The sequence below is a fragment of the Struthio camelus genome, chromosome 4 (assembly GCF_040807025.1).
Source record: "Struthio camelus isolate bStrCam1 chromosome 4, bStrCam1.hap1, whole genome shotgun sequence".
NCBI classification, from domain to species: domain Eukaryota; kingdom Metazoa; phylum Chordata; class Aves; order Struthioniformes; family Struthionidae; genus Struthio; species Struthio camelus.
The window spans coordinates 80,449,240-80,474,274 of record NC_090945.1 but is presented as its reverse complement, the minus strand read 5'-3'; the positions used below and the strand labels follow the sequence as shown (position 1 = coordinate 80,474,274).

Below are 25,035 nucleotides of genomic sequence, written 5' to 3'. Positions count from 1 at the left end.
GTCTGACCTGTACTGATGCTGTTCCCTCCCCCCACATTGTTGAAAGGTGTTTTTTCTCATGATTTTCAGTGTGTGGGTTTTTTTTTTTTAATTTTATTTCTAACATAGCTTTACCTCTCTTTTCTCTTGAATTTCAAATAATTGTAAATACTTGCATTGTTTGCCATGCTTTAATCTTTCAGGTCTCTGCTAGGACTGAGCAATTGTGAATTTTGGGGGGTGGGGAAGATTTATATAACGTGTGAAACTTTTTCCTTTTAATCCCTTCAGATGTGGAGGATTATTTAGAGAATGGCAAAAGAGATGAACAGCTTGCTTGCTTTGGCTAGGTCCAGTTTATTCAAACAAATGTTGGGAACTTTGAATAGCCAAGCATGAATTTATGATGGTGTCTTTCAAGATGTACATAGGAGTCCTGCACCCAGCCAGTTTGTCTTCAGCTGGAGACAAACGGATATTGCCTTGGAAGAGTACCATGGTAAGGTAACATACGATTAATATATTACGATACCACAAATGGGTGCCAAAGTTTCACAAACGGGCATCTCGAGAAGCTTGACTGTGGAGTGGGAGTGTACTGCAGAGCATGGTTGCGGTCTCTGGTAAGTGACCAGTTGACATTGAAACTGGAGACTGAGCACATATTGCCGTCTGCGAGTCTAATAAGAAACTGAGCAGCGGCAGTTCAGCCGCCGCTTCAGCGGGTGCCTGCTGTTAATGTCAGCTCTAGTGCTGCAGTTAAGACTCCAGAAGGAGATGGGAGGGAACAGAGAAGGCAATTGGCATAGCGTGTGTGATTTCTTGTTCCTGTTGCCAAGGGCAGATGAAGGAAAAGCTCATTCTTTGCCTCTTTTAAGGCTCTAGCATGGATGTGGTGCAGTGACTGACTTCCTGCAACCTGCCAACAGCAAGGATTTATGCAAATACCCGAGTTTACTGAAAATCTACCTGGATCTTGACTTCTAAATTCCTTTGTTTTCTGCTACCTAAGAAGGCTCTTGCCTTTTCCGGTTTCAAAAGCACTTAAGATGACAATGTGTCATGTAGCTCTTTTATTATTAAATAAATCCAGGATACACATACTGACAGAAGTAACATTTATTGCTGTGATCTAAAATGAAAGCTCTTTGTTTCCTGGGAAGGAACAACCTGTCGTCATTTAAAGTGAAAAGCCCAGCAAAATCCTGGCTGTTCGAGATGAGATAGTTATCAAGTCCAGCAAAACTGGAGAATATGATGCTATTTAAAAAGGCAAATGACAAAAAGCTAGGCGCTGTTGAAGACAAAGAAGCCACTATCTGAAGTAACATATGGCCATATATGCAAATATGAATTAAAGGGCAGAGGTGTGTGAAGAGAGATATCTAAGACCTCCTTTTTTTGGCAGGCTCATCGCTCAGGAAATGCTTAAGTTTCTGAATCTTCATGAGTCTTGACCTGAAAGTTCCCAAGGCATCTAGGAGTTATGTTTGTAGACAAGTGTAGTAATAGCTCAGTTACAACAGGCTTGAGCAGTCTGGCATCAGCCTTGCCCCGTGTCTCGTTGGGTACTGGAAGCTAGTCTGCTATCTGCTTGAGTCTTTCAGCGGCTTGGTCAGACCATACCTAAAACAACCTGTATGTTTACTCTTAAAAAAAATTCAGTGGGAGACAGAAAGTGCTTTTCCTAGGGGTGTTATGCCTTATCCCCCTGTTGGCTACCGGCAGGGAGTCCTGCGTTCTCTGGCTCCCTGGCTTTTGTCTTTATCTTCCCTAAAACAATCCAACAAGCAGAGACTGAAGCCCTCACCTGCATGAGTCCCCTTGTGCTGTGAATCACAAACTTAGGTTTGAATGCATGAGGGCTGATGTGTTGCAAGGGAAGCACTCTTACTGCTTGACCAGAATTTCCCAAACTGAATATATATAATTCACCCCCCCCCCCCCCCAAATTTCTGGGAAGGATCAGCGACAGCTCTCTGCAGGTCCATGTGTCATCTGAAAGGATCCTGTACACCACAGTGTGGGAATCCATTTAAACTCTAATATTATTTCTTGCACCTTCCTATATAAAACATATTGCACTGATGTGGTAAAAGCACCAGAACTTTTTTTTTAATTAAAAAAACTCTAGAGTAAGATGCCTTCCTGCAAGCAAGACAGTGGATCTTTTGGTGAGAACATTGTATGTATTATATACATCAAGCTGGAGTTCGAACTCATGTTGCGTGTAACTGACTCTCTCAAGATCACAACACCCTCAGTGACAGATCTGATGCTTCATTCTCACCTAGACCTTTTTTAACCTTTGGTTTACGCTGATATGCAAGGCTGTGACCGAGTTTTCACCCTAGACTTCGTTAATCTCTTCAGATACCTGCCTGTTCCAGTTGATCTACACTTAACCTTCCTGTCCAAGCACTTATGAATAATCCCTTAGTGGTTTAACAAAAACCCCCCTATGACTGTATATTAATCAAACTTCTCAAATCTATGACAGTTGCTTTTTCCAACCTGCAACTTGCAATTAGAGCAGCTAATCAAGCTTAGAAGGGAAAGCAGAGTTAAACAGCCATCGTTTACCTCTCTCTCCAGTGTCAGCTGCCCACTGTTTCATTTCTGCTGCCTGCCTATCTTGTGCTCAGGCCAAAACCAACTTGTTTCCGAACTCCAACGTATGCCTTTTGTGAGAACAAAGCATTTCTGTTCAGTGCAGCCGCTCCTACACCCTTTTCATGGTTCCCCTCTCCAGCAGCAATGAGTTGTAAGTTTGAAAGGAGGCATTCCCAGGTGCACCAGCTTTATACACAGGTGTGATTTGACAGCAGACTGAGAAGTTTGAGCTGCCCATCAGAAGGGGCTGCTGAGGGTCAACAAGAATAAGATGCTCTGGAGCATAATGGGCAAGTTGCAGAAAAACAAACTGAATTATTATTATTTTTTTTACCTTTGACAACTTAAAACTAGAAATGCAAGAAGGCACTGCAGTGATAAGCATTGTATGCGGTCTTAGCAGTCTTTGCTTTTGTCTCCCCGCACTGTAGCTAAAGTATTTATTCTATAGTTCAAGGAAGTCTCGATAACTGGACTGGACCCAGCGAATATAAGCCAGTCCTGTGAAACTGGTGGGGAGAGAGGAGCAGGGAGCGGTAACAAGGCTCCTTGCAAATCTGTACCTTTGTCCAGTCTGTTTCCATCTGATCTCAGTTTAGACAAACACAAAGCAGTCTTTTGCACAAGCTGGAAATATTTCCATGGCCCCCCTCCGCCCCAGGTCATATGACTGTGAGGAGGTTGGAGATGAGCAGGAATGAACTCCAAAAGGCCTGGAGGCCAAAACTTTAAAGGTGGGCTTGGAGGGTAGGTGGAGAAGACGTTCTTGGTTACCAGCTTAAGGCAGGATATATAAATATCTCATTTAAACATCTAAGTGCAGTGTGTTAGCAATGCCTCTATCAGTAGGACAACAGCTCTCAGGGTTTTCTAGTGCAGTGTGTCATGGGTCTTTCATGCTGTTGCAATACGAATGATCATGAAATCTCTCTGTGGAAATTTTTGCCTGGCTTTCCCTTACAGAAAAGGGGAGTGGATGCTTATGAAAAGCAGCTGATGTAACTGCTGGTAGTTGGCGTTGCTGTACTGCAAAAAACAGTTTCTGGGTCCAGAGCAGGACTAGGACCTCTCTGTGCTGCGTTTTCTAGGGAAGCAGTTTGCAGGTTAGAGTATTTATTAATCAAGCGTACTGGTTTTGTTACGCAAAATATTCAAGGAGTAATAGGGTTTGCTTTGTCTTAACAGTTGAATATCGAGATGACTATAAGTAAGTTTGGTTTTGTGCCTGAGCAAGGAGAGCTGGGGTTGTTTTTAAGCAACTTATTTCTTATTTCCTCCTTATAGAGGCAGTTGATTATGATACAGTGTGCCTTACCTCAAAAACCCGAAGGGGTGTTCCTCTGCGAGGTCATAAACGTCCAAAGCCTGTGACCGTTTCTCCTGTCTTGATTTATCCTGTTTGATTTGTAAGCCTTTTCTTCACTCCAAGTGGGCTGTCCCTTGTCTCATATTACCAGCCAGGCTAATTCATGCTGGCTTGTCCCTGGATCTGGCTGCTGCTCAAAAATGGATTGCTAAATTGCAGTCTGTTTGCAACTCCATGTTGTTAATTTGACCCTTTTGTGCAGCCCATGGAAGCTCCTGTGGGATATCACCAAAATTGTCTACAGCAGAGTCCTGAAATCTTTTCTGTAATGGCTTACACTCGGGCTAGGTTTGAAACTTGAGTGAATTCTAAATATGTGGGTACAGGAGGAGATGTCTATATCCCTGATAGGAGAGTTCATAAACACAGATGGGCCTATTGCCTTGACACAATGGCATAAAATTCAAATCCAGTCAAGTGCTCTGTAAAGCAGAGTGAAGGCGAGCTCTTGGCATAGCGAGTAAGTAAAGACTATGCTTTTCTTGTAACTGAGCCTCATTCAGAGTGAAGAAATTCCCGTGTTTGCGGAAGGGAATGGAAATGAGAAGTGGGTACGTAGCCCCATCTAGTGCTTTGGTGTGCATATTGCTACTAACCTGTGAGGTGGACAGGCTCAGGACTAGTTCTACCTAGATCTGTAAAACAACTGTTTCTGAGGATCCAGGTGAAAAAAAATCCTTAACCACTAGCACAGTAAATCTGTGCTGGCTGCTAGAAATTAAACCTGGAGCGGAAGCCATAAGAATGAACCGTTTTCCTTGCTCAGCATGCAAGTAGAGCTTGAAATAAGGACTCTATCATCCCACTACTGAGTGCCAAATACAGTAAGCTGTCAGCCTAGCCACTGTTCAGCAATCAGCTGGTAAAAGGGATGCAACCCCAGCTGGTAGCCATCACGCTATGCGCAGGCCTGGCATACTCCAAGAGGAGTCAGTGTTTGATTTTTGTATCTGATAATATTTTATTGGCTTTTTCATTCAGCTTCCTTTCATTCGTCTGTATATGAGTGAACGTAGCTCACATGAGCAACTTTGAGGTTATGCACCAGGGACCAAGCTTGGATTTAAAATACACTATTAATCAGGTTGGGGAGAAAATGGTTAAGGCCCTCCCAGAACTGCACTATTAACCCTCCTCCCCTTTTGTACAATAGCAGTGACTCCACGTAGCAACTTAAACTTCCCAGATGTTTTAATTAATAGCGAAATTTATCCCTAATAATGTTTCTAAATCCCCTTTCCTCAGACTCAAAGCCTTCATCAGCTGTCTGAGGGTTGGGCCAAGGCAGAGAGTTCTGAAAACTGTTAAATATCCTGGGTGCCCCACTTGACACCCGCTTGTCCCTTGCTTATGACAAATCAACCTAAGTCAGGCAACCAAAAAAGGGCTGAGAATATAGGCTAGGTGGCAGATGGGTCTTAAAGGGTTTAGATAGATGAGGTATAAAGTGACAATTGGGACATGAAGTAATGGGAATTTCTTTCTGCGTTGTAGTAGATTTGTATGTGATATTTTGGTAGCTCAAGTGGAGATGCGTCCCCTTCTCTACAGATATACGTTTAGGGGTGATGGTTGTCTGTGGGATGCATGTTCTCAGAGCAGACGAGGTGGAGACTGAGGGCATGGCTGTATCATAGCCTTTTAAAAACTGTTTCACAGACTTGTTCTTTTCTGGAGGTATGTGTGGGTTTTTGTTTTTGTTTTTTTTTTAACAGTTTGTCCGTGTCCTAAACACGGGTATCTAGTGCCCACTGGAGATGCTGGTTGTCCTGCCTGGCCCGCAACTGCATGTTCCTTAAGGATATAGGTCTTCGCTGTGCCCTATGTCTGTATCCACTAGCCCATGGAGATACCTTGGGGCATCTCAAATTGGGACTACACACCTGTAGCAATTCAGTTCTTCCTTGTGGGGTATAGACAAAGGTGGTCCTGATGCTAGGAGGCTTTTAGATGTGGTTTGACGGAGATGTGGCGTTTGTTGAATTTCTAATGGAAATTGGTGAGGGAGTCCAGATCAGATCAGAGACCTAGACGAGCTTTTTGTTTGAGGAATAATGCAGTCTTATTGGTAAGATGATTTAGAATACTTTCTTATGTGGCAAATAGAAGGGTTGGCTTATTGTTAGGCTAGCTGGTGTCTGTAGCTGTATGCAGAGTCTGGAGGTGGTGTGTTGTGGAAGTTGTGGCCCAAGTGAAACCGATGAGTTTGGTGCTACGTTTGAGCTGGAACTTAAAGGGGGGGTCTTGTTTCGGGAGACAAGTAACAGCCAGCTTGAAACTTTCAAGAACAAATTGCGTCAAACCGAACCGACGTCTTTCTGTCAGAGGCCCTGGAGGTTTTAGAGATAGTAAGATAGGCCTTTAATAAGGCTTTTGCCAGTGTTTCACAGGACGTTATCTTAAGCAGCTCAAGGAAACCTGATTTAGATGAAAATTCTCTAATGTGGGCCACAACTGGTTTGGAAAGGTGTGCTTAGAGCAGTTATTGATGATATTTTCTTCCTATTTGCCAAAGAATCAAGAAGATTCCTGGAACAGGGCTCTGCCTTTTGTCTGTTCAGTGTTTTGTGTTAATGATTAGTAACAGAACTAGGAGTACGATTCTCAAAAATGTGGGTAACGCCAAGGTGAAGCAGATTAAGTTTAGAATTCAGAATTTCTTAAAGTGCAGAAGTGATCTTAAATAAAACTGAATGTCCTTCAAGAATGTCAAGTGGGGCTATCACGTGCATGATGACGAGGTGGGGATGATGGGTGAAACTAGGGAGAAAAACCTGGGGATGTTACTAGATCACAAACTACAATGAGGCAGCTCGAGTGTTGTACAGAGGGCGTGAAATACCCTTCATGCTCTACGTGCTGTTTGTGAAGGCTTAGCAGGATCAGAGCCCTGGTGGATCAGAAGGAGGAGGATTCAAGGGAAAGAATCAGGACGATGGTAACAAGAACGATGAGCAGTTTAGCAAATCTTAACTCTAGAGAAAGGTTCAAAATTGGTTTTATTCGTTGTAGAGCAAGGAGAGCTGAAGGAAACCATGACAATAGTCTGTAAACATGCAACCATCCTGAAGACAGGGAGGTAGTAAATGCCTCTTTATGTCCTTTGAGGCTAAAACCGGGAATTACTGAGCCTAATTTTGTGGTAGGGTAGGTTTAGGCTTGTAGTAGTTTAGATATTGTAAGCACTTTTCAGGCTAGGTAAAAGCTGGAGTTAAACAGGGAAGCTATGAACCTGCCAGGGGTGGAAGACAGGTTAGACACATGTCTGTCAGGAGTGGTGCTGGGTTTACAGATCCTGTCTGGGGTGGGTGGACTTCTTACGTTATGGTTCCTGCCTGAAGGCCTCTGTAGCCTTTTGACTGGAGATGCAGTGCTCTTCAGTGGGGAGTTGATGAGGAGTCACTGGGGAGAGAAGGAAAGGTGGGGCGATTGACTCTTCTTTTTCTGTCTCTAGGAAGGACAGCAGTTCAGGATGGGATTTCCTGGAGATGGTTCCCAGGGAGATGGGGGGAAGCTGAGTAGGGAAAAGGTTGCATATAGATTATGCAAGATGACACAGAAAAGCAAAGAAGACTGTGGTCCTTGGAACCGTGTTGGCACTTTGACCTCTCCCCAGAACATGCGGCCTGAGTTACTATGTAAAGATGTGGCAATGACGGTTCTCAGCATGTGAAGCGGAAAAAGGCACTTCAGACAGATTTTTATGATGCATCTTCATTCTACCAGATGTACGAGAAAGTAATCCATGGCAACTGTGGAAGCACACCTGCGGATTTGCTGATACCTTCTGCTGTAGTCTCAGTGAACATACAGACTGTTCACAATTCCCAGAGGTTTGTAAGCGGCAGCAATCTGCTTCTAGATCTGAGAAAAGCTGAGATTTATCTGCATGGGAAGTTCTGAACAGTCATAAAGCACAGGAGAACAGTAATACTGGCTTTAACCCAGGACATAAGAAATCATACTTAAGTCTGTTCCTTACTTTGGAGCATGTAATTGATGAGCCAGAGTCCGTTTGGTGGAGGCTGAAGTTGCAGCTCATCCCGGTGTTGATGCCTCTGGGAGATGTGTGAGATGATTGATTGCAGCAGATTATGCTGGAGGCGAATGGGGAGGAGATGAGGATTGGGCCCTGGGAGCAGTCTGAACCCATGAGTTTACAGCACTGAGTCGGTCTTGGCTGGTCATAGATATGCCTCCTGTGTGGGTACTTGCACTAAGTTCTGTTAAGGATAAGACTCGAAATAATAGTGTTTCCTAGTTTCCTAATGTTTCCTAGAAACATTCCTAATAATGTTTCCTACATTTAGGACTTCATCCAAAGCCCACTAAAATGCAAAGGCTCATTGACTTCAACAGGCTATGGATCGATTCTGCGAGGATCCAACTTAACAGAGCAGTAAAACACTCCAACGCATGGTAGCAGGCCTAGTGCCGTAGGGTTGAAAGTGTCATGCTGAAACCAAATGCTTAAGTGACTACTTGTATGTGTATCTTCTCGCGTCTTAGATTCGGTAACACTACAGTGAAGGTGCAGTGTGCTGGGTGTTTGCCACCTTAATTCACCCAAACTCTTTTTTACTTGGCTGCAGAGTGAGACTTGATTTTTATTTATTTATTTATTTTTTCTCAGGCCCCTGGACATACAGATAGAAGCTACACGAGGCTGAGAACCTTCCTGTTGTTTTCCCTCTTATTTTTCAGTCCTAGCTTTCTGGGCTCAGAAATGCAGAGCACAAATTTAAGGAAATGGAGCATATGTAAGGAAAGGCAGGATAGCGTGATGTAGACTGTAATCTAGAAATCTTCCTTCTTGTTGTATAAGGTTTCCTTGAGAAGAGCAATCTCCAGCTCTATAAACAACGTTGCCACGTACATTGTGGGTTGCTGTTCTCTTTCATGAATGCCTGTTTTTTGAGGAGGATGGTGGTTCAGTAGAAGGTGGTGGGAGAGATGGGGAGGCTTCATGAAATGTGCCTGCAAGTGTTTCTACTTCACCTCCTGAGGCTGTCATCAGTGGGGCTGCTTGATAAAGTTTCAGCTGCCACTAGGACTCTGTGTGTATGGTGCTACTTTGGTCAAAAATGCATAGAAGCATTTTCAGAGTCTCCAGGACTCCTTGTTTTCAAGGAGCCTTCGAGGCTCTCTAAGGACTAGAACCGGTTGGCTATTGCTAATCTAAAGCAATAGAGACTTGCAGCTCCCATTATGAGCCCCCTTTCAGGCTTGTGTTGCTCCCTCTCCTCGTCCCCAAGCGTTCTCCCTTCACTTGGTGTGTCTGAGGGCTTATCCAGAAGTGTCTGAGTGTTATCAACTTCCATGCAGTTCTCTGTAACCGGAGCAGCCCCCCGTGGTGAGAGTGTCTGCTGGCATCAGATGGAGCAGCTGTACACTTGGAAGGGTGAATTGCCAGCGCTGGCATTGGGGTCAGCAGACTTCTGGGATTCTCAAAAATGCACTGGGTGTTCAGATATGTCCTGGGCTTATTAAATCAGCTCTGAAAAGAGCTCAGTGTGTGGAGTGTGGGCACAGCCAAGACTTTGTTCTGAGACTTTGCACTATTGTGACCTGTGTTGTCTGTGGTTGACCTTGCCTTCTTTCCTTCCCTTCTTTCTCCACCCAAAAAATCACTGCCAGACTATGGCAAACAAGTTTCTTCTGTTTAATTTTAGGTCAGTGGCCTTGCTTGTTTTCAGAAACAGTCTTAACTTTACTTTAACTTACGTCACCTGGGGGAATCTCATTCCTTTTCCTTTGCAAACCTTTCTAGGGTGTTTGCAATGCTGATGGAGGCAGTATCTACCCAAAGGCCTCATAGAAGTGTTTGGTTGGCACCAGGCAGTTGAAGCAAGGCTGCCTAGACTCCCAGAGCTGTCTAGCAATATTCTTAGCACTGGCAACCCTCTTTTGCTATGATTAATAATGTCATGGTTTATGTGGTCCCATTCCCCATCTGTATATGCTATTTTTCTAGTTGGGGGTGTTACAGAATAATGGTCATGTCTCTCACCTGTAATTCTCCTTTGGAAGTTTTTTAGGGGCTTTGAGGCATCTCTAGCTTCATAGGCACTTTTGCAATCAGGAGGTGTGATGGTTACCTCTATATCCTTTGCAGGGTACTGTACTTTGGCTGACTGAGCCTGGGGAACATCCCACAGTTACGGTAGAGGCAAGAGCGTTCTCTGGAGGGAGTCTTCCTTTCTCCAGTCTCAAAGGAGAAAGGTGAGCATTGCAAGCCTGGAATTGAAGAGTGTTTGAGTCATCTTAGACGTTAGTGTGCTGGTGATTCATGGGAGGAGGAGACTGGCCAGCTCGTTTGCGAAACGCTGACGCCCTTTGTCATGGTGCCGTGGCTTGTGAAGGATGATTGCTCTGTCAGCCCTGCATCCTTTCCAGGCCACTCAGCCTTGAAGTGGCATCTACTCCATCAGTCTTGCAAGCAGAGCAGAGGTTATTAGAGCTTGTGCTGACATGAGAATTTAAGCTAAATAGATTCCCAAGCTGTTCATCTCATCTGAGCTTAGAGCACTTTCCTTTTGCTTCTACTCTTTGTAAAATTGACTGATAGTATCAGATATGGTATTACAAATCTCTACAGCTAAATCCCTGAGCAGTTACAGTTAGACCACTGTGACAACAATGCAGTTTTGGCGAAAGAAGCACAGAGGGGAGCACCTGCACCCATTTCCCAGGGAGTTGGACTAGTGCGTGGAGCTCTGTCCAGCCTGATTCAGTCCTCTCTAACCCACTGGAGAGAGCTGGAGAGCAGCAAAATGCTGAGCCCAAAAACATGGCTGGCCAGGATACATGAATGAGCACAGACCAGGTAGTCTAGAGAAGACCATGCAAAAGGTTAGTGATTCCCTTCTTCCCTCTGCATCATCCTGGGGAAAGAACAAGAAATAACAGACTGAGATAGCATCCTGGGAGGTTTAGGTTCAGCACAAAAATACTTTTTTTTTTTTTTTTTTTTAAAGGTGAGATTAGAGAAGCACTAGCATAGACTGTGCTTCCAACACTGGGAAGTTTTAAGACTGAGCTGAGCGAGCTTCTGTCAGGACTGTTTCAGCTGTAGGGCAGGGGATGGATTTAGATGCCACTGTAGGGAAGAAGGGAGTGTTCTTTCCAGCCTCTCTTTCTGCCCTTTTGGCTCGGCGTGTGACATTAGACACTGATGCTAGGGTTGCAGTTACTCAGTGTTCCTCCTAAAGCATTTTTAGCTCTAGTCGTAGAACACGCTGTGAAAACGCAAAGCGTAACCATAAAACTGGCGACAGATTCTCCCTTGTAACTACACTTGATGTTTGGGGGGTGGGGAGGGGGAGGGAAGGGAATTGTGAGCCCTTGGTTCAGGAGCTGTGTGTTGAACTCTACTCTGGCCAAAACAGAGCATCTCTGGGACCGCTCTAAAATTTACAGTCCTGGAAAAAATGCCTTATTAGCTTGCAGAGGCTGTAGTTTAGTTGGAGATGCATTTTCATGAGCGTCAGGGCTTGGACCTCTCTCTTCTCTTGGGTGGGGAGCTGGAATGTCAGCTCAGGAGAGGAGATGTGGGAGACAGCACAAGGTTCCACGTTGTGCCGACTCAAAGGAAATAGAGGGGCTCAAAAACTGGCGTTGGGATTTATGCTGCAGACAGATGAAAGCTGCTCTCTGCATTTCCCTGTATTTTCTCTCTCCTCCTGTGAAAATAATGTGTGAAACCTGGAGAAGCCAGCTGGAGCTAAGGGATGAAATGGACCCTGACATTGTGAAACACTTCCCTACTAAACCCTGCCTGTAGCCTGCTCAGGAGGGATTTGCCGTATGGCTCATTGCCCTCTCAGATGACATTTTGCTTCAGCTGCTCCTTGCACCTGCGACAGTGGTGGCAACTGGAAGGGCTAATGCTGTGAAACCTGCAACACAGATGAGGTGGGGAGAAACATTGGTTGACACCATAGCAGAGTGTAAACTTGCCCATCGATATTTACTGCAGCTACTTCTGCTGCATCTGATGTCCCTGAAGAATGAGTCTTGTGTTTGAAGTACCTCTACTTTTCTCTTCCATGCTTTTCCCCCACTCCAAGTTTTCTGGTCGCTGTATTACTTCCACGTTTATTTTGAAGGAGGAGAAGAGAGGAAAAACTTGGCTAAAACGCTGGACTGGAAAACCAAAACTTGTTCCCTAGCTGCTTATCTCTGAGCCTCACCCCCGTCCTTGGCTAGAAAGGCATTGTATATGTACCACTTCTGTTTTTGTAGTGAGATGCTCTTGCAAGTGGGACCCTATAATGTCTGGTGGCTGGGGCACATCTTATGTGCTGGAACTTCTTTGCGTTCTCAGCGTGGGCAGGCTAAGGGCAAGAACGTTGCTAAGGGCCTGGACGTTCTTATCGGATGGCTGCAAAGACAAATGAAGGTTTCTGCAGGGATCTCTTATGTGGGCTAAATATGTCTGCCCCCATTCCTGTTAGCAGGGATCTTTACGGCACTTGTCTTTTGTTTGTTCTTGACATATGTTCTTGCCCTTCGTTAGTCTCGCAAGCTTTTTGTGACTGTTATTATGGGGAACTAGCATGTCCCTTGATCTAGCGCACGTGTCTGTCAGCTCTCTCCTCCCGTGTTCTGGACTGGTTTACTTGATGCTGATGAAGGCTGTGGTGGGTTATGGCAATGCTGAAGACATCTTTTGGGCCCTTGCTCCAATGGGCATTGCTTGGAGGTCTCACCTTTATTAACTCCAAGTTGATTCCTGAGCCTGTGTGGGCCAGACAGGGATAAAGTCTCCAGATTAATGCAGATATCTAACTCCATGTGAAAAGTTCCCTTCTGCAGTCTGGATTCCCACCCCTCTCCTTCCAATGAGGGCTTCCAAGATCAGCATTTTACTGTCACTTCTCCTGTGGTCCACAAAAGACAGAGCTGCCATAAAATAATCACACCTGGTAGTACAGAAACCTCCCGATATAGCCATGAAGAGATCCTGATTGACCCAGCTGCTGGCAATCATCAACATGCAGAGCTCCAAATAAAATACGTTCCTGTAAGGCTTTTGATCCTTTGACAAAGATGTTTCCCAGTGTAACGCTGCCATGAAAAATGTCAGCCAAAAACATAACATTTCTTAACTAGCAGTCCTAGGAACACTGCTGCAAAACGCAGGAATGAAATAAATGCACCTGGAATGGTTTTATTTCGGTTCTGATTTTTCTTCCTCATGTGACTACAATAGCTGTTGAGACAAGAATTAATGGTTGCTCAGTTCATTATCCTATTGATGGGCCACATCAAAGGAAGAAATAGGAACAGCATAGGAAGTGTAATATGCTGTCTGTTGGACTCTCAGCCCCGTTCGCTAATAGAAGCGGAAACCCCCAGCCAGAGGTATCTCCCAAAGTCTGCAATCATCCCTTCTAGTACCAGCTCTTCTTGAAAGCGAGTGGGGGGACGTGTTAGGTTACATGGAAACAGGGAGAGAGGGAGGCGACTGGTTGTCGGGGCCCTCACCCACTGCATGCACATGGATGTCACCCTGCGAGGGTTTGCAGGTGACTGCAGCTGGTTCCCGTAGGCAGCCTGGAGGGCAACGGGGGAAGGGTGAGCTGCCCCTGAATGCCTTAGAAGAGCACTCAAGGAAATTTCGTATTGATGCATCTTTTAGCAGGTAGAATTTTGCTTTTGCATAACCGCTGTGAGCTTGTTAAGTTGGGGCCCGACTTCAATATGAAAGCAGTTTGCTTTTTACTGATTTACCTTCAAGCAGGCATGCCCGTGGTGGTATGCCATGTCAAGAGGGGATGCTGCAGCTTTTCAGTGTGTTACCGTAACTGTCTAGCCTGCATATAGCTGTTCTTATAGAAGTGATTGCCATTTTTAATACCTGAATTTTTTGGTCATGCATTTTTTTCCCCCTCCCCTTTCCTTCTTTTTCAGTATGTTTCTTGAAGGAACAAAGTTTATGCAGTGTGACCTCTGCTCATTGTATCCCCAAGTAGCTCCTGAACCCCCTGGCCAATCTCAAATATGTTTTACAAATAGGGAGAGTTGTCAAAGGTATTCCAAGTCCATAAACAATGTGACAATGTGTGCCTGAGTAGGGGAGGAAAAAAGGTAGGGAGGCCTCAGTCATTTCCCCTCTCTCTTGGCCAGCTAGGTCTGGCTGAAATACAGTCTCAGAAATGAAGGTTGCTTAATTCTGCTGCTCACAGAGCTAACTTTTGCACCTAAAAAAACCCCCCAAAAAATCAGGAGCGACTGTTGTGCCAAAGAAGTGAGGTGGCCTTCTTGTTCTGCACAGTGAGATCCTCTCACCCAGGACAAGTATTAGAGCAGTAGTGACTCCTGGAAGAATCCCCCCGGAGTGGATCTTAGTGTCCAGCTCTGGAGATCTTTTAAAGATGTGGGATATTTAGCCCATTTCCTTTGCTGAACCTGCCATTAAGGTTGACAATTAATCCTGGATTTAGTCACAGGGAAACATGTCCAGAAAGGGGTGGATTGATACCGCTATTTTACACAGTAACAACTTTGGGTTACAGAGAACAGGTGAAATAGAGAAGAAACTTGCTTTTTAAGCCAGCAATGCAGATTTTACTTGTGAGCTCTGGGATTACTGGGTGTTCGCTGTCAGAACAGCTGTGGTGTTTTAAGGAATGCCTTGAGGGGTGCATCGCACGATTGCTCCTCCTCCGCTTCAGCGTAAAGCTGGCTTGCTTAGCTGCTGCTGGAGGACGGACGAGCCAAGCTGAATGGACTGGCTGTGCTAGAGCGACTGAGGAACGCGCGGGCAGTCTGCTTGCTGGTTCAGTTCTGGGGACTGTGACATCTGGCAGAGCTGGAGGACAGTGTTAAGCCACTGGAGCTATTTCAGCATTGGTTGAGCAAGCATTGGAGACAGGTACCTTTTGGTACCTTATAAGTGTGTTGAATGATGAAACCCAGGGAAAGTTTAACAGGCTGTGATATACAGGATGTCAGGCATAATTGTTTAATATCCCTTCTGGCCTTAAGCTGTCTAAAATTTCTGAGTCTTTGGTGCCAAGGAAAGTTAGTTCAGTGTGTCTTATGCCTCGGTTTTAAAGGACGGCGAGAGCTACTGCTTTTGGAAGAGCTTCAGTTAAGGGATGCAGAACATGATTCATGCCATTCTTCATTTTACTTGAAAAGATTATGCTTGAAATTACTGCAGGGAATCTTTGCAGGCAGGAGTTTCATTCTCACTGGAGAGACCTGGTGGATTTTATAGCTCTTTTCTAGCAGTGAGCAAGCAACCTTGTGTTGGCGTCAGGGAACTTTACCCAGCCTAACCAGTAGGGTGGACTGGCAGGGTACGGAAGGAGCCTGCTCGCTTTCTGTTGCCTCTCACGTTGCGTTTGCTTTGTAGCAGAAGCCATTAGTTGCTCTACTGCTGCTCTTGCTGCTGTGATTATATAGCTTGTGCCGCTGGTCTTTCAAAGCGTTTTGAAAACAACATGAAAAAGGCAGTCCTGCTCACAGACACGCTCTGCTTGAAGTGCCTTGCTTACAGTTGGCTTCATTTTTCTTCCAGCAGACAAAGCTTAAGGGGTATAAATCAAAAGTGACAAGGGAAGTGTTTGAAGCAGGCTACTTTAGACTAGAGCATGTTGGGGAGAACCTCATAAAGTCCTTACTAACAGCCAGGAGATTCCAAGTTTGGCTCGGAGACTGTGTCCCATAAAAGTTGCTGGGGTAGCTGTGGTGCTTTTCTTTCCCCCTGAGTGAGAGGAAACCTTTTTTTCTCTGTCTCATTTACCACTTCTGTTGATGCCAGATTTCACTCTGTGAATGTGTTTCTCTTCCTTCATACCCTAAGATATACTTTCCATTGATTGCTACCCAGCTCTGTGACCTTTAGATCATGGATCTTAAACCTGAAATAGACTCCTTCCATATGAAAAGGAGGGATGACAAGTCACAAAGCTGTGGGTTTCTCTTCTTTATCAATGATGGTGTTTTCTAGCATCTCTGTTTAGAGAATTGCAGAGCTCAGGAAAAATCCAGGATGAGGGCCTGGCCTCACCATCAAGGATTTCCTTTCTGAGATGAGCTAACAGTTGTTGCATTATCCAAAGTAGGGATCTCCCACTGTTTTATGTGATTATATTGTATTTTCTATGTTACATACCTCATTCAGCAGGCATCTGAACAGTTTTCTTATGGAAAAGTGCAATTGTTCTCTGGAACTTGTTGCTGCAGGATATCGCTGAAGCCAGGCACTTAACCAAATTCAAAAGGAGGTCAGATATTTATGTGGATAATAACACTACTCCAGACCTGTAAGAGGTCTGCTAACAGGTTTTGGAATGGATCTAAAACCTCCTGCTTTCAGGCCTTTAAACATTTTCTAATGCTTAGAAATTAGAAGGAGACCCTCATGGGAGATAACTCCTCTGTATCTGCCTTCTCATTGTCGTCTTCCTATTGCTATATGCTGGAGTAGACAGGGGTCTGATCCAAAATATTCCTGTATTTCCTTTGCTGTGGAGATCCACTTGCGGTGTGTGGGTGATGGATTAAGCGTTGTAAGCACGATGCTCTTGACAAATGTAATACTTCTCCTACCTCTCCCAGGGGAAAAGGGCAAAGGATAAACCAACATGGCTCCATGAATGTCACTGTAGAGCGAGGCTTCAGTTTTGCTGCGTATAGACCCTCCCTACCAATTTCTTCCTGTGGAAAGTTTGCCGAGGCAGTATTATCGTGGGAAGTTTGAGGGAATGAAGGGGGGTGTTCTCAGCGAGGCGCTTCTGAACGAGCAGGGTTCAGGCACTGCTGCAGAGACGGGGCTCGCTGGTGGGGAGGGTTGGGTTAGAAAGCTCGCCTCTTGCCCCATGCCAGATGCCAGCATTTCATGGGCCGTTTTCTAGTTTCACTGAAGCAGCAGTTCTCTTTGTAAGCTGTTGGAACGGGCTAAGAAGGGGGATGGGGAAGTCCAAAACCCTCCCGGACAGTACTGCAAGAAGCAGAATAAGGCGTTCACGTGGGCCTCAGGGCCCCCCACCCTGTCAGAGTGAGGAAGTGACGAGTACTTCTAATGCCCACCGTGTTATTTTGGCCGCGTATCAATAGCTGCACTCTCCAGTACAAATAAAACCATGGAAGGGGACGGAGCTGTGCAGGCAACACAGAAGAACGATGTGAGGAATAAAACCCACAGCTGCCATCCTCTGCCTGGGTCCTGTGACAGTCACCTTGCCCTGGGGAGAGGGGAGGCTTTAGCTACCTAAATACCAAGCTGGCTGGTTTAACGCTAGAGCCCTGGGTCGCAAGTGAATCTGCCTATCTTCTCTACCTACCTACCTACGTACCTATCTAGCAATCACAGAATTGGAGATCGCTGTGATGGGAGCGTTTAGAAGACTGGCACATCCAGCCACTTTTAAACTGTAAAACTAAGCTTTACTAAATTCATACGCTAGCAACACACTTCTTGCTAATGGCCAATTCTTACACAATGTTAATGATCATCACTGCGCACACAAAACTTTTAGCCTTTAGTAATCGTATTAAAAATGAGTGGTGAGATATCAGCTGATGCTGTGTAGTTAGCACTGGTTCCTGTGGACCTTGGTGGCTCCTAGTCACCAAGGTCAAGGTGATCAGGCTTGAGAGCTCATGAGGAGAGAATTTGGAAGTGGAGTGGGCTTATCCTTGTCCTCCTCTGATTTTCTTCATTTATGCCTGATGTTTTTATGCCATTGCTTCCTTCCCCCCCCTGCCCTCCCCCCCAAAAAAAAAGGGGAGAAGGGCCTCCTCTGCTCCTGATACTGTTAATCTTGCTGTCTTTTGTCTTACCAGTTGTCCTTCGTGTGTATTCGGGAGGATATCCTGCCTGTTTGCAGGCCCTTGCATTTATTTTGTCTTCTGGCTGGCAACTTTTGTTACCTGGATGCCTCCTAAGTGCAGCTACACCATCTTTGTTTGCCTCTGGTTTACCTCTTTGGCTCATATCATGAGCCAAAATTGAGTCTGGCTGTGCCATCACAATGTTACAAAACACTCACGTGTTGTTGCTCGTTGCTCTGTTTTAGTATGCTTAAACTGGGGTTCAAGGCAAGTTAATATTAATTTACCCTGATCTGTACATCTATAGTTTGTAGGTGTCACAGGCCTTAATACTGGCTATGTCTGCCCTTGTGCGTGGATGCGCTGGTATTGTGGCATTCCACTCTACTGATCCGGTTTGGATTTTCTTTTCTGCACAGGGTCTACAGGAAAATTTCCATGAAGAGTGCCTGGTTTGCATCCTTCCCTACTTCAGGCTGCCCCCGTCCGCAGCCAAGAGCTTGCGGCAACTGGATGCCCTAGACCTGCACGGCTGCATTGGATGTGCAGGATCACGACGACGACGTTCTGCCCGGCAGAGGGCAGTGACACACAGACACACACATGCGTGCACGCACACGCACAACATACTCCAAATGCTATTTTGCTCTTCTCTAGGGCCTTTTAGCTGGGGATCACAAGCCAGTTAAGCTGTAGCATAAGCTGCATACTTAAGTGCTTTGCTGGATCAGGCCAGGCTGCTCAGAAGCTGGCAGGATCAAGGCTTGGTTTCTCATTTCCCCAGCTGATGAGGAGACTGCCTGCAGCTCTGGCCCATAAAATCTGAGCTCTGTGTAGGTCTTTGGTAGGATGGGGGTGGGTTAAAGAAGTCCTTGCAGGATGCTAATTCTTGCACAGTTCTTGGGGAGCATTTGTCTTTGACATAATTTATTTTGAGTGAATATTTCTGTGGAAGGGGAAAGAAAACCCTAGATGAAATCCCAAAGGCTTGTTCTGACCATAGATTTTTACATGAACAAGTAGACTGAGATTTGCTTGCAGACAGAGACCTCAGGAGATGATGCCAAAAGAAAACTGCTGGCCTAAAATGTGCACAAAGGTAATAATTTATTTTTTCTTTTACTGGACACCCCCTTTTTCCTCTCATTTCCCTGCCGGTCACAGACTGTCAAGGTTCATACTCAAAAATGAAGGCAAATAACCAAAATCTGGATGTACTCAAGAGGGAAAGAGACCCACTGCTCGTGAAATTTGAAGCAGGAGGGTTCAGATAAAACATTCAGTATTAGCCTATTAAAAATCCAAGAGGGTCTTACTATAAATTGACTGTCTCTCAGTTTGCCCTGAATATTGTGGTGTCCTTATACTGAGTCTATTCTTGTGAGGTCTCAAAAGCTACATAGCAACAGGCCTGTTTAGCATTTAGATGGGAGACCTCCAAGAGCTTTGGGTTGTTGAAAAACAAGTATTGGAGGTTCAGTAAGTGGCGTTTTCCTGTCCTGAGTCACTGTTGAACAAGTGCCCATTCCAACAACAGAAGATGTCATTCTTTAGTGCTGTCGTTCTTGCACCCAGCAGTGCTAAAAACTTAGTCTATCTTGTCAACATCTGATGCCCTGAAACATGCTGTGAGCCCACTGAAGAGGAGCAGCACACAGACAGGAGGCGGTCTTGCCGCTTGCAAGCCTTCAGCAAGGCTTTGGACACTATCTCCCATCACATCCTCGTAGGTAAACTCAGGAAGTGAGGGTTGGATGAGTGAACGGTGAGGTGGATTGAGAACTGGCTGGATGGCAGAGCTCAGAGGGTTGTGGTCAGTGGTGCGGAGTCTAGTTGGAGGCCTGTGGCTAGCGGTGTCCCCCAGGGGTCAGTCCTGGGTCCAGTCTTGTTCAATATATTCCTCAATGACCTGGAGGAAAGGACAGAGTGGACCCTCAGCAAGTTTGCTGATGATACTAAACTGGGGGGAGTGGGTGACACACCAGAAGACTGTGCTACTGTTCAGAGGGACCTGGAGAGGCTGGAGAGGTGGGCGGAGAGGAACCTCCTGAAGTTCCACAAAGGCAAGTGCAAGGTCCTGCACCTAGGCAGGAATAATCCCATGCAGCAGTACAGGCTGGGGGTTGACCTGCTGGAGAGCAGCTCTGCCGAGAAGGACCTGGGAGTGCTGGTGGACAACAAAAGTTAAGCATGAGGCAGCAGTGTGCCCTTGTGGCCAAGAAGGCCAGTGGTCTCCTAGGGTGCATGAGGCAGAGTGTTGCCAGCAGGTGGAGGGAGGTGATCCTGCCCCTCTCCTCAGCCCTGGTGAGGCCTCCCCTGGAGTACTGTGTCCAGTTCTGGGCTCCCCAGTACAAGAGAGACATGGCGCTACTGGAGAGAGTCCAGCGGAGGGCTACAAAGATGATGAGGGGACTGGAGCGCCTCTCCTGTGGAGAAAGGCTGAGAGAGGTGGGCCTGTTCAGCCTGGAGAAGAGAAGACTGAGAGGGGATCTCATCGGTGTGTACAAGTGTCTGAAGGGGGGGTGTCAAGAGGATGAGGCCGGTCTCTTCTCCGTGGTGCCCAGCAACAGGACAAGAGGCAACGGGCAGAAACTGAACCGCAGGAAGTTCCACCTAAACCTGAGGAAAAACTTCTTCCCTGTGAGGGTGACAGAGCACTGGACCAGGTTGCCCAGAGAGGTGGTGGAGTCTCCTTCCCTGGAGATATTCAAAACCCATCTGGATGTGATCCTGGGCAATATGGTCTAGAGGACCGTGCTTGAGCAGGGGGGTTGGACTAGACGATCTCCAGAGGTCCCTTCCAACCTCAACCGTTCTGTGATTCTGTAACAATGCCTGGAGGGACTGATGTGACCCTTCTGTTCAAGCTTAGAGCAAAAATGATTTTATATATGTACATACACACACACACACACACACACACACACACACACACACACACACATATATATATAAATATAGGAACAGTCAGGTTAGGAAATACTAGAGGAAGGTGCTTTTGAAGGAGGGATTCAGATCTCTCTAGGCCTCTTTTTTTCCTCAGTAGCACCAGGCTGACAGCAGCTGGTCCTAGCCAGTTGTTGCAAAGGTTGCTAGATAGCAGCCTGACTTTCCTTAAAGCACCAGTTGCTCTTGCATGTCACTTACTCTCTTCTGAAAGGGAAATATCTGTCCAGTCCATATTTCCTCCAGACCTCCCCTTGTGGGCCATAGTGTTGCTAATCTGTGCCCTCCTGATTCAGAGGAGAAGATGGACGAATCGGTACTCCTCAATCAGGAGAAACTGCAATTGGAGAGTTTTTTCTCTTGACCAAGCTGTATGGCTGGATGGGAACAGGCTCCATAAGCAAAGAACCTCATCTTGGTGGGCAACAGAAAGCACTTTATTTAACAGAATTTCCCTGTCCTGAATTTTTCCAGTGACACTTGGAAAATCATCAGAAGGGGCAGATAAATTCCAAACTGGTTGTACAGTAGAAGAATATGGAGCAGGAGAAGGTTTCTCTGTCACAGCAAAGAGCCTGCGCAGTGTGAATTCTTCCCCCCACCCTGTGGATCCTGTGCTGTTGTGAGGGACTACAGGTGCACGTGATGGCTCTGGGCAGGGTGTCATACCTACCTGCATAAGCCGGGAGTGGAGCTGGAAAGAGTCTCAGTCACAGAATAAAGCAGAAGAGAAGGTGATGCTTGCACTTTCCTACAGGGCTAGAGACAGCTGTCCTGTGTGTCCTGATCCTCATCACTCAGTGACTGCAGGTGGTGCATGGGCTTAAGCAGCTGGAAAGAGAAATTACATGCAGAGGCATGTTAGCCTACAGAGACTTCCCATCTGTGGGGAGTTAACCGGTGACTGCCAGTGATTCTGCAGGGGTATTGTTACAGTCCATTTCCAAGGTCTATCTTTGTTTTTTTTCCACCTTCGGGAGAAACAAGGAACAGGATAATAGATTTTTCTCTTGTTTCATCCCAGACCGTTGTGGGAGGAGAGAGGCAGAGGCAGCAGTGATTCCTGAGGACGCTCAGTGGAGGCTTTTGAGGATCCTAGGAACTCTGCATAGGCACCTTGAGCTGGGGATGTTCTCTTTTTTTAAAGAGAAACGTGAGCTGTTGGACCTTGTTTTGGGGGATGCTGACAGCACCTGGCAGAAGGGTTATGCTCCAATCAGAATGACTATATGTGTTTAATTTTGAGCTGGAGAAGAACTATGGTGAGTCCTGGGTCAGTAACAATGAAGTCTGGACTCCAGATGTGCGAAGACTGGCAGTGCAAGATGGGAAGGCTGTTTAGAGAAGAACGTGTTGGAAGGCTGGGGGAGTGCACAGTGGGATAGGAGATCTCAAATTAAATCTTCAGCCAAAAAGGGAGGAATCTAGCAGCAGTTTTATCAGACTGGGCTACTGCAGGAGTTGCTTCAGCTGCAGGCCAGGAGTGTTGCTGAGCAATTGGCTCCCGCAGCAGGCTTATCTGATGGGTCAAGGGACATGCTTCCAGATTTTGCAAAGCAGTCCATTTGAACGCGGGGTGGTGAGGCAGTGAGCTGGCTGGCCGTTACTTGGCGAACTTCTGGCGGTGCCCGGGACTGAGCGTTGCTTTCAACCGGAGGCTGTACGTATCGGGAAGCAGTATTGCAGAGACAGGAGGGAAGCACTGCTGCCAAAAAGCCGCAGAGCATCTGTTGGTTTTGAAAGCTTAGCTGTCCTGCTTGCTGTACCCTGACGAACAAATGGGAAGGAGGTTCTGCAGCGAACGAGTGGGAGAGGGAGAGGCTCTTTAGGCATAAAATGTCATGCTTACACATCTGTTAGTCACATAGTCAGTTCATCAGATGCGAGTGTGAGATGGCTGCGGGTCAGTGGAGCGGCAGGCAGCAATTTTTTTTTTTCTTTTTTTGCTGCAAGGTCGCCTCTTTGTGCATGGCCCCATCGACTGCTGTTGCAAGCTGCAGCCACTTGACAGGTGTTCAATGTCTTCTGTGACACGAGTTGTCAAGAGCTCCACGCTTGGTGCTAATGAGGGATAGATTTCCAGAGCAAAACCCAAGTGTTTAGCAGCACTGTGTCTGTCTTTGTGGGTGGTGTGAGAAATGCCCAAAACCAAAACATGCTCTGAGACTTCTGGGAGGAGAGTGGCTATGGATAATGACATTTTCAGTATGTCTCCTGCTCTGCTCGTGCTGTTCTTTAGCTTATTTCATGGTAAGAACCATGCTTATTTTTAGAGCTGGTATTTAAACATTTTCTTATGAAGAAAAGCCTCAAAACAGAAGGAAAACGCACTGCAACAGAGACAGGAGGAGCCGACAAATAAGCAGTGAGGCACCTTGCTAGCATGGTCCCTACAAATGTCAGGTATCTCCAGGAGTAAGCAGCAGTGGAGTGAATTTTAGGGATCTGAATTTTCATTTGAGCACTGAAAATGCCTGTTATGTGCCAAATAGGTGCCAAACATCTTTAGTGAATGCAGACCATCAAAGGATATGTGCCTCTGAAAAGCCGAAGAGGGAGAGAATAGTCCTGTATTCAGAGCAGCTTTTGAAGGGAGCCTGGTGAGGATGAAGACAGCTGAAACACTATCCAAGCACTGTGTCTTCTTTGCCTTCAGTGGGGCGAAAAGGCAGGTAGGAAAATAACTACGGTTTTGTGTTAGTGAGCATGCAGTTCTTAACCGACTTGGAGGGTGCTGCTCCATTCCCCAAAGAAAGTTCAGAGCAACTTGTTGGCTTGCAAGCTAACATCTATCCATGACTTGCTCATCTCTGAGTGTTTTCAATCAAGCTGCTGGTGGAGAGCTCTCAAAATCAAGAAGTCACACCCTCCACGGCAGTAATTTTCAGTTATCACTACTAATTTCAGTGGAGAGGCCCAGCGGCCAGTTGGCTGTAAAGACTCTGTGCTTGTCTCGGCGCTAGAGGGGTTTCCTACAGGGCTGTGTTGGCAAACGTTAGGATGAGCGTGTTACAGGCACATGTGTGTAGGAGCACGTACTGCTCTATTCGCTTTGGTGGTGTACTAAACGTTTTGGCCTAGGTTCACCTAAATAACTTAGGTGCCTAACTTTAAAGTGCAGCTGGTCTAAGTTCCCTCTGAAGTCAACGAAGAGAGGGGACAAGCTGCGCTAGACCTAGAATTTGAACCGCCTTCTGGAGGGGTCTGCCTGTCTTCACAGGCTATAAAGAAAACCCAAAGCAGTGAGGCCCTGTCTAGGCATCTTATTAAAATGCCTGCAGCTGGATGGGATAAATTCAGGCCCTCAGCACTCTGTGTCAAGATTCAAAATGTTCCCCTTTAACTCTCAGGAAGCACTGGGTTCATGGGTTTCTATATATTTCTGTTCCAAGGTTGTCTCATTCATATTACTCATTCCTGCAGTCCTTGGTGTGGCCCAGAATCCCATTGCACAAGGTGTTACACAAACACAGCCTGTTGCTGTCCCACTCCCCTGGATGATCCAAGTGCCCCCATGAACGTCATAAAAGTTCATTTTTGCTGTTATAAATCGCTGACCTCAGTGATGATAAATCCTGAGTGAAGCTCCAATTCCAGGCGCTCTGACTTAGATCAGAGGAGTGAACCCCACGTCAGTCCCAGCTATCACGTCTGTCTCCCTCCTCCTGCGCCTTGGTCCCAGGCCATAGTTGACAGCAGAGGATCTATTAAATGCAGGCGTACTTTTTCAAGAGGCCTCCTAATGAGAAGCACGCGTCTGGAGTACGTGATGCTGTACAACTGGAGAACTCAGCCCCTGCGCTGAAGAGCTCGTGTGTGATGAAGTACGATCTCACCTCTGCTCTGTGAGCACCTCATTTGATTTGAAGCTCTCGTAGCCCACCAGGGAGCTCCCAGGAGAGCCTCTGGAGCAGGTTTTCGTGAGTGGGTAGGACTGGGCCCTTCCAGTTAGCAGGTGTGAGGCAAAGAGCCAGATGAAACCTCTGAGCATAGCAGGGGATGGGGCAAGCCCTTACAAGGGAATGTACAGTACGCTGGGCACACACATACAGTGTCTATCAGCAAGTACAGTAGCAGCCCGGAATAGTCTGGCTGGGTGGCACTGTATGAGAGAACGGTCCTGAAATAGGCTGATAGTCTTGATGTTATTTTTGTTGCATTGGAAACTGTAGCCCTGACATCCTCCGTTGCCGCGGGCTCTCAGGTGGCTGCGTTAGGGTGGGTTCCTCTCTGGATCTCCACACAGACAGCGAGGCAGCCTCCTTTCAGTGGGCATCTCCCTTTTTGAAAGAACTGGTGAAGAATTTCTTGGAAGCAAAACAAGCTTGCAGCGCTCCGCTAGG

The 25,035-nt window shown here is 46.3% G+C and overlaps 1 protein-coding gene across 13 annotated transcripts in view; it reads left to right on the top strand.

Moving 5' to 3' along the window:
- The window catches only part of ST3GAL5 (ST3 beta-galactoside alpha-2,3-sialyltransferase 5), a 91,043-nt gene that overhangs the window by 26,075 nt on the left and 39,933 nt on the right, over positions 1-25,035 (top strand). For 5 of the 13 annotated variants that reach the window (XM_068943668.1, XM_068943667.1, XM_068943663.1 and 2 more), the window contains one exon: positions 18,166-18,842. In XM_068943668.1, the coding sequence (XP_068799769.1) occupies positions 18,166-18,435 (270 nt within the window). In that variant the 3' untranslated portion in view covers positions 18,436-18,842. Of the gene's footprint in view, positions 1-18,165; positions 19,603-25,035 lie in introns of those variants that run through there. The other 8 variants (XM_068943672.1, XM_068943670.1, XM_068943671.1 and 5 more) reach the window with 5 other exon arrangements.